General features: G+C 34.4%; 2 protein-coding genes across 2 annotated transcripts; one reads left to right on the forward strand and one right to left on the reverse strand.

Moving 5' to 3' along the window:
- Positions 1–657: 657 nt before the first annotated feature.
- LOC115960568 (60S ribosomal protein L12-like) lies at positions 658–927 on the reverse strand. Its single transcript, XM_031079511.1, has one exon. The coding sequence runs from the start codon at positions 925–927 to the stop codon at positions 658–660; it is 270 nt and encodes an 89-aa protein (XP_030935371.1).
- A 3,210-nt stretch (positions 928–4,137) lies between these two features.
- LOC115974818 (ubiquitin C-terminal hydrolase 22) lies at positions 4,138–8,354 on the forward strand. The gene is made up of 3 exons (XM_031095342.1): positions 4,138–5,387; positions 6,082–6,200; positions 6,865–8,354. Exons 1-3 carry the CDS (start codon positions 4,615–4,617, stop codon positions 7,635–7,637), a joined length of 1,665 nt encoding a protein of 554 aa, XP_030951202.1. The 5' UTR covers positions 4,138–4,614; the 3' UTR covers positions 7,638–8,354.
- The last annotated feature ends 575 nt before the right edge of the window (positions 8,355–8,929 follow it).

Consider the following 8,929-nt stretch of genomic DNA (forward strand, 5'->3'; position numbering starts at 1 on the left):
TATTCTGTTAGACCTCAATTATTTGTTGCCATTAAGTGACTTTTTTTTTTAATTTCAAAATTAAAAGAAAATATAAAAATTAAAAAAAAAGTTGTAAAAAAAAATACATTTAAGGGGAACGAAAATGATGTCATTCCCCTTCCCCTGAAATCAAAACCAAAAAACACGATGGGTCGGTTTGAGAGAGAGAGACCGAGATTAAGGCCATGAAGGTGATGGATTTTTGATAAATCGAGTTTGAGAGAGAGAGATCGAGATAGAGACCGATTTGCAGAGAGATTGAGATATTGCAAGGTTTCTATTGCTAACATTCTAATTTTAGAGAATCGACGTGAAGAAGAGGATGTTGAGTTCTATTTTTAGGATTTAAAATATGTATAGTATGTAACAACATAAAATGCCCATCCACACATAGAGCTAACAACCACACATCAAACCAAACAATACAAACAATCACAAAAGCAAAATTAACCACAAAAATCATTAAATCAAATACAAACACCATAATTCAAAATAAGAAAAACTAAATAATTATCCATCCATATCATCTAATTACCTTGAAATATCTCAAAATTAACCAAAATATCCGATTTTTTTTTTTTCAAAATTAAAATAGAAGAACCTCTATCTCTTTGTCTCTCTCTTTATCTCTCTCACTCAGTCCAGAGGGACTTCCACGTCACCATCGGAGGTCCCACTAAGGTATTTGGCCATGGATCTAAGGCGCATAACCTTGGCAATCTCAACGACGTCATCGAGGGAGATATTCCCGTTGTGCTTGATATTCTTCGTCTTCTTCCGGTCACACTCCGGCTCCTTCAGTGCCTTGATGACCAGAGCCACCGCCGATGGCACCACCGATACCTTGGCCTGACAATTTTGCACAGTCAACTTCACCATCATGCACAGGCCCTTCCAGTCCTTCATGGTCTCCTTCGCTATGTCTTCTCCAATCTTCTTCGACGAGAGACCTAGCAGACCGATCTTTGGGGCAAGTGAACTCGCAACACCGACCTCACCTCTGGTGATTCGATCTCTCTCTCAAACCGACCCAATTTTCCCCAAATTTACTCAATTAGGGCTTTAGAAATCCATCATGTTTTTTGGTTTTGATTTTAGGGGCCCATTAGGAGTGTCAATGTTTGACCCAACCCGCGAACACGATACGAACTCGACACGTGTTTTTGCGGGTTAGGGTTGGGTTTTAGTGGGTTTGGGTCATAAACAGGTCGACCTGAAAACAACACAATAAGAAACGGGTCATAAGCAAGTCAACCCGCGTGACCCACAATAAATACGTTTGACATACCAATTCATTTGTGTCAACCCAAAATGACATATTTAACACAACCCGTTTAACTTGTATAACAAATAAATATTCATTTTATTTTAGATTTTTCAAATACTTTTTATATCCAACCTATATTTTAAACTTAAAAGGAAAGTAAATAATTACAAAAACTTACAAGGGATATAATCGGAAATTGAAACTTTACAAACCCTAGATCTCTAAACCCTACAAATCCTAAATCTCTAAACCTTTTTATATTTTTGTAAAGAACTTATTTTTAGATGGATGTTATATGTTTGTTGAACTATATTATTTTAAATGTGGGTTAAAGACTTGAAGTGTATACACTACTTTTGGGATGTAAAAAAAATAAAAATAAAAAATAGATAGATGTTATATTTAATATTAAGCAAGTTGAAATGAATTATATCACATTTATGTCAACCCAACACGACCCATTTATTAAGCATGTCAAGTGGGTTGGGCCAAGTCAACCTACCTTATTAACAGGTCGGGTTAGGGTTGAAGGATTATGACACGATTATTAAATGAGTCGGGTTCGGGTTAAGTCATTTAGTCGAATACCCCTACCTCAACACGACACAAACCCGAATTCACACCCTTAGGGTCAATGTTCTCTTCTTCTTCTTCTTTTTTTTTTTTTTTTTTTTTTAATTCACTAACAGCTTCTTTTTTTCTTTTAATCCTGAAATTAAAAATAAATAAATAATAAGAGCCAAAACGGCTCATTGAACACCAGTAGGTAACTGAGGTCTAATGGAATACTATATTGACAAAAATTGAAATGAGAAAACTGAAAGTTAAAGGATTGAAATGACAAAAGCTAAAAGTTAAAGAGTTAGTTTTGGATTTTTGTTTTTTTTTTTTTTTTTTTTTTTTTTTTTTTTCACAAATGTTAATGTGGTATATTGTGATTGATATTAATAAAAAAATTTGTTAATCCATTTGAAAATGTAGTATAAGTTTAATAACAATTTATCCTGTTAACAACTGTGAAAAAGAATTGTGACAATTTTTATGTACCTAACGTTATTAACATTTTTTTTTTTTGAAAAGTTATTAACATTAACATTACTAACAAATTAAAAGGTTATCTTCTAAAAAAAAGTATAAGGTAAATTCGAGATTCCTTTTGTTTCAAATAAAAGAATTATAGAAGCATAAAAAACTCACTAGCTCCATTTTATAGCCAAAGGTCGCCATTTTTTTTTTTTTTTTGGCAGACAAAGGTCGCCATTTTTCTAGTTTCTAATGGGTTTGGAGTCTTTGGACCGTTTGGTTACAAATTCGATAGAAAAAAAAAAGTGATGAAGGTTGTAATAAATGTTGGAATTGATTGATATTAGCTAGTGGGCAATGAAAAATGATCCATTGGTGATGATCAAGTACGACTTTTAGTGCGCGGTCCAATAGTCATAGACACTGCCACACTGGCTAATATTCTACGTTGGGGCTTTCAGTCTTGTTAGATTCTTTTGGGGGAAAAAAAAAACCAAAAAAAAAAAAAAAAAAAGGTCTTACTCTTGTTAGATAAGTATATATAGACTCTCTGACTAACTGGTCAAAATTAGGTAGGTAATATCATATTGGTACCGACTATATTTATTGTACCAAAGATTTTTTTGAAGGTTTCGACTGGTGCAATAAAATTTTTAAAAAATACAATATAAAATATATTGTTTAAGTTAATACATTGGTGGATTAATGTATACTTAGACTTATATTTGGGCTTATAATATATATATATATATATTTATATATATTTCTTTCTTTCTTTCTCAAAAAAAAAAATATATATATATATATTTAGTTATAAAAAAGCAGTAATCTCTAAAATAATACATATGTATTAACGAATACCGAAATATTTAATTATTATAACAAACTAAACTGAAACAACATCAAGTAAGAAATTGACCCTCTTGATCAAAATTCATTATTTGGGCAATTGGCACCCACATTAGGAATTGATCTACCAAAACCTTTATCATTTTTGATTATTTTCCTAGTCGATTTAGTGATAGCTCAAATTTCTCAACAAGCAAAAAAAAAAAAAAAAAAAAAAAAAATGAAGGGTATGGTAATTAACAAGAGCACTAAATCATTGATTAAGGTTAGAGTGACAATTCTTGTCAAGGCAACAGAATTTGAATACATAGCTTAACTTCAAAGACCCATTTAATTATGGTTTCAAACCCCTCAACCATAATATAACTCGTTTATTAAATGAGTTGACATTACAACATTACACAATTCATTTCAACTTGTTTAATAAACAATCTTTAAAAAAATGTGAAAAATTCAAATTTTAGAGTTTTAAATAATAATTTATCAATATAACCATTAATTTTTTTAATGACTCAATTATATATAAATTCAAATTTATGTCAAATAAAAATGATATTATTTATATGAATGGGATCATTCTAAGTTGATTGTGGGTTAAGTAGATATCAACCAATTTATTAATCATGTTAAAGCGTGCTAACCAGTTTTGACATGAACCAATTTATATAATTGCCATTCCTAATTAAAGTTGAATCTTATAATAAAATTTATTGACTTTTTATAGGGATTTAAGTCACTTTCAATTTACCTCTCAAAAAAAAAAAAAAAAAGTCACTTTCAATTTAAAAGTTATTTTTCACTCTCTTTTTTTGGTTACAATCCATTATTCCAATGTAATTAAACCGATTTTAGTTAATTTTTTTTATTATAATTTGATGATCAGAAGAGGAGGAATTTAAACTCGAAAGATTTTCCTTGAAAATGCTAAGAGATGCTAATTCTCCTTAGCCTCTTAACTAGTGCACCAGAGTACCTATTATCATACACTAAAATGTCCTCACTGCGAAGCTTCACGTAAATTTGTTTATTTTTTATTAATTTTTACAAGGGCTGGACGTGAGAAAGTTGGAACTTGGAAGCCACAACAAGTCGGCTTCAGCTTTACTAAGGAAGGAGACTCAAAAGCAGCTTCTTCTTCCCTAAGTCATTCCCAAACAGAGCTTTAAAGCTTTGCTTTTTCTATCTCTCTCTCTCTCTCTCTCTCTCTCATCAAATCAGTAAACAGTAACCCAAAAAATTCCAAACCCATTTCCCTTTATTCTTCAAAAACTTCCAAACCCAATCTCAGATCCTTTCCTTCTATACATCTTTTTCAATAATTTCATTGAAAGATAGAATCTTTCTTTTCTTTTTTCAATACCTCCATTTTTTTTATTTTAATATTGGTCTTTCTTCTTAACAAATTTTTGTGATTTGCAACAAATCAAAGCCTCTTTCTTCCAATCTCTATCAACATGTCCTCAAGAAACCCTTCATACACAAACCCAAAACCTTGCAAGCATCTTGAAGATTACAAGCTGAGGCATGGCTTGAGTGGCTATAAATCCATACAAAAGCACCTCAAGGCCACTCCACATGGGAGAACAAGTGTTGAGATGCTCAACACAGGGGTACCCAGATGCAATTCTTGTAATGGGTTTCAAGGTAGACTCTATCTTTGTTTGATTTGCAACTCTGTCTCATGTTTGGACCATACCCTTTTGCATATTCAGTCTGAGGATGGCCACGATTTAGCTGTGGACATCGAAAGGGCTGAGCTTTATTGCTGTGTGTGTTGCGATCAGGTCTATGACCCTGATTTTGATAAGGTTGTAATGTCCAAGCACAACATGGGTGTCCCAAGGGGTGATAAGCATGGTGATGAGAGTATTGGAGAGAGATTGGTTAAGAGGAGGAGGTTGGGTTTAGGTGTAGCAGAAGAATTGGTGGATTTGAAGAAATCTAAACAGTTGGTTTCCATGAGGGATCGGAGGGATAAATCTTGTTATCCATTGGGTTTGAGAGGATTGAATAATCTAGGGAGTACTTGTTTCATGAACTCTGTGTTGCAAGCATTGCTACATGCTCCTCCCTTCAGGAATTACTTCTTGAGTGAAGGGCATAATCATGAAGCTTGCCGGAGAAGATCGGGGGATCGGCTATGCTTGTCTTGTGACATTGATGTCGTTTTCTCGGCTATGTTTTCAGGTGATCGGGCACCATATAGTCCTGCTCATTTTCTATACAGGTCTGCCATTGCTCTGTATGCCAGTCTTTAATTTTGGCATATCTTGTTATATGGCATAATTTTGATGACTGATTTATATTGAATGGATAAATTTCTTACATTAGTTCTTTGTGAGAGGATGTATCTGCGAATTGTCTTTTTTGACTATCTTTTTGGCAAATGTAAGTTTGTGACATTGCTTTGTTGGTTGATTTGTTTTGAGCCTCTTGATGTGAATAAAACAATTGGAGATGGCTTGGATGGCTAGATGAGCTACATTTAAAAATGCATAATCTCATTTAATGTTATATAACTAGGATGCTTCGGATAGATTTGAAGTTTGAATAGAACTTGTTTTACACATCATTGTTGCATACTTGCATCACAGGTTCTGTGATTGGAGTTAAATTCTGCACATGAATTTAATTGAAAGCTGCATAGAATCACTTACAATGATATATGTTTTTATAAGAAATTTTTGGCCCCTAGGAGAGGGGACAGGGAGATTTGAGCTAGTGATCTCCACTTCATGAGGCGTGGTCCTTTGCTGATATGCCTTGGGAGAATAACTGACAATGAATTCATTGGTTTTGTTTGATGGGATCCTGGTTTTGTCTAGATCTTATAGCATTTTTCCTCTCTTATTTTTCTGTCCGATTAAAAAAAATGGAGATAAACTTGCTCTGATATGTTGAAACTTGGTTTACATTTCAAGTTGGTGGCAGCATTCAGCAAATCTAGCAAGTTATGAGCAGCAGGATGCTCATGAATTCTTCATATCAGTCTTAGATGGGATCCATGAGAAAGAGGACAAATCAAGGAACCGAAATAGAGGTAATTAAAATAAAATCTGACATTTGGTATGTTTATTTAGGTCTCCACCCCCCCCCCCCCCAACACACACACAAAAAAAATGAAAAAAGAAAAAAAAAAGTGAGAGAAATCTGGTGCTTTTCTGCTTCTTAGTCACATAATGTGTATAGTGTCACAGTGGTTAAAGATGATGCATGATTCCGTCTTATATGCTGAGACACTGTGCATAAGGTCATCTTCCTGACAATGTGCAGCTGGGGGACTGTGTGGAAGGACAATGACTAATTAGAGATTCTCTGATTTATTTTTCTACTGCCAATCACTGCTAATCAGGAAGAATATGGACTTGCAAAATCATATGCTAGTATTTGTTGGAGAAGTTCAGAAAATCTGAAAAGCATGTGTTCCTATTGGGCATAGCTCAATAAGAAATAAGTAGAATCGTAGAAAGATGCTGGACCATTATTGTTATTTTATATTTTTGAATTAACTTAATATTGTTTAGAATAAGTATGAGAATTTTTTGCAGTATCTTGTGTATTGCTTCTCAAAGTTTTATGTAGGCAGTAAGCAGTCTGTCACACAGTGAAGGGTACAGGTGTAATACACTTAGAAAATGAAGTGTTTTTTTTTTCACCTTTCTTAGTATTTATAGTCTTTTAAAAATAATTCTTCTTTTCTACAGATAGTGGAGATTGCCAATGTATTGCTCATAGGGTATTCTCTGGACTGTTGAGATCAGATGTCACCTGCATGACCTGTGGATCCACTTCAACAACTTATGACCCTTGTGTGGACATCTCAGTTGACCTGGACACTAGCAATTTCTCTCCAACAGATATAGTTAACAAGCGTAGCAAACCAAATGAGAACAGCAGTATATCTACTCTTTTGGGTTGTTTGGATTTGTTCACAAGGCAGGAGAAGTTGGGATCAGAACAGAAACTTTTCTGCGAGACCTGTCAAGAAATGCGAGACTCAGTGAAGCAAATGTCGATCAGGAGACTCCCATTGGTCTTGTGTTTGCATATAAAAAGATTTGAGCATTCACCTGTCAGAAAAATGTCGAGAAAAATTGATCGATATTTGCAGTTTCCTTTCTCCTTGGATATGACCCCCTATTTGTCCTCTTCAATTGTCAGAAACAGATTTGGGAATAGAATCTTTTCTGTTGAGGGTGATGAATCAGATATTATTACTGACTTTGAGATTTTTGCGGTGGTTACTCACTCAGGGACACTTGAATCCGGCCATTATGTTACTTATCTGCGCTTGAGAAACCGATGGTACAAATGTGATGATGCTTGGATCACTGAGGTTGACGAGGAGATAGTGAGAGCTTCACAGTGTTATATGATGTTCTACGTGCAGAAAATGCTTTACCAGAAAGCAGATGAGGATTTGAGTTCCCTGCCATTATCCCCACGGAGGGATGCGTATCTTCCAATTGCTGGTTGATGCGAAAGATTGTTCAAATGAGTATGGGCAGGCAGTTGGCCAAGCATGAAATGGTCTTTCCATATCATTCAAGGTCAGCTAAACAGGAAAGAAGACCCGGTGAGAATGGGGAAACAAAAGACTTAGTTGATGGGGCGTGCTTTCAGGGTCGAAATCCATTGGCCTGGACGACATATATTTCAATGTTCATCAAGACAAGTCGTGAAAGGCATCCATAAGTTGCACAAGAGGAAGATCAATAATTTGAAACAGAGATCCTCTTATTCCAATCCCTGAAGATCCCTCAATGATTTATTAATGGTCTAAGTTATAAATAGCTGCATGAGAAATTGGATGTGTAGAGGTGAGTGAGGGTACCCCCACCTCTTTACAAGACATTGCTCAAGATTCTTTGACTGCAGGTCGGTCATCAGCAATAAATCTGAACTAATGAAGTTCTATTTAGTTTGGATTGCACTCACTGTTGCTCTTAAAATTTCTAATTGGTCACATAAATGATTGGCTTTCAATAATTATACGTATAACATGCTCTGTTTCTCTTAAAATCTGGAAAATTTTTACTGCCAGTCCCTTATATCCTTAATGCCATGTTCCCTGTCAAATATAAGACAGTTTCACTGTAAAGTAGAAATTATCCGAAGGTCTCATATTGTATATACCTCATGGTGAACTATTCTTCTTTTTTTGATAGAGTAAAGAAGATCGTATTAGGAAGGAGGGGTCATCTTCAATTTTCTTTTTTTTTCTTTTTTTTTTTGAATGGCTGGATAGTTACAACAATGGGGACGGGCAATTCAAACCATTGTTCAAACCATAGTTCTTTTAACAGAGGAGAGTAGGCTATGTCGTTGAAGTACAGGCTACAGGACACCTGACACATTTTTCCAGTTTTGATTACTGGATGATGTATGATTAAGGACACACTGACTATTGGAGGAAATGATCTCTACTTACTATTCAAAGCATTTGGGGTTTTCAACTGTATGACTTGAAAACAAGCTTGACTCAGGCTTCGGTGTAAATTTTTTGTGGAAAATGTTTTTTCCCAGCGCATATTGTCGTTTGCTATATAGAATAAAACATTTTTCTAGGTAGGAAAATCAATCAGAAACACGAAAACTTAAGCATTAAAATCTTCAAAATATTGTTAAGGACATATCAATAGAAGGTTGAGTTTCACCCCTTGTCTTAGCAAGACCTCTAGCAAGTCATTAAAAAATAATGATAATAACTCTAAGATTTGAAAATGAGCTAGAAGAAAAAACTGATTTTGTCTTAGGCTACCGTCCTTG

Source organism: Quercus lobata, chromosome 2, assembly GCF_001633185.2.
Source record: "Quercus lobata isolate SW786 chromosome 2, ValleyOak3.0 Primary Assembly, whole genome shotgun sequence".
NCBI lineage: Eukaryota > Viridiplantae > Streptophyta > Magnoliopsida > Fagales > Fagaceae > Quercus > Quercus lobata.

Excerpts from the sequence above, each read along its gene's own strand:
- LOC115960568 (XM_031079511.1), bottom strand. The coding sequence starts at position 927 with ATGAAGGACTGGAAGGGCCTGTGCATGATGGTGAAGTTGACTGTGCAA.
- LOC115974818 (XM_031095342.1), top strand. The coding sequence starts at position 4,615 with ATGTCCTCAAGAAACCCTTCATACACAAACCCAAAACCTTGCAAGCAT. Across the intron at positions 5,388-6,081 it reads CCTGCTCATTTTCTATACAG|TTGGTGGCAGCATTCAGCAA; the intron begins GTCTGCCATTGC and ends TTACATTTCAAG. Across the intron at positions 6,201-6,864 it reads ATCAAGGAACCGAAATAGAG|ATAGTGGAGATTGCCAATGT; the intron begins GTAATTAAAATA and ends TCTTTTCTACAG.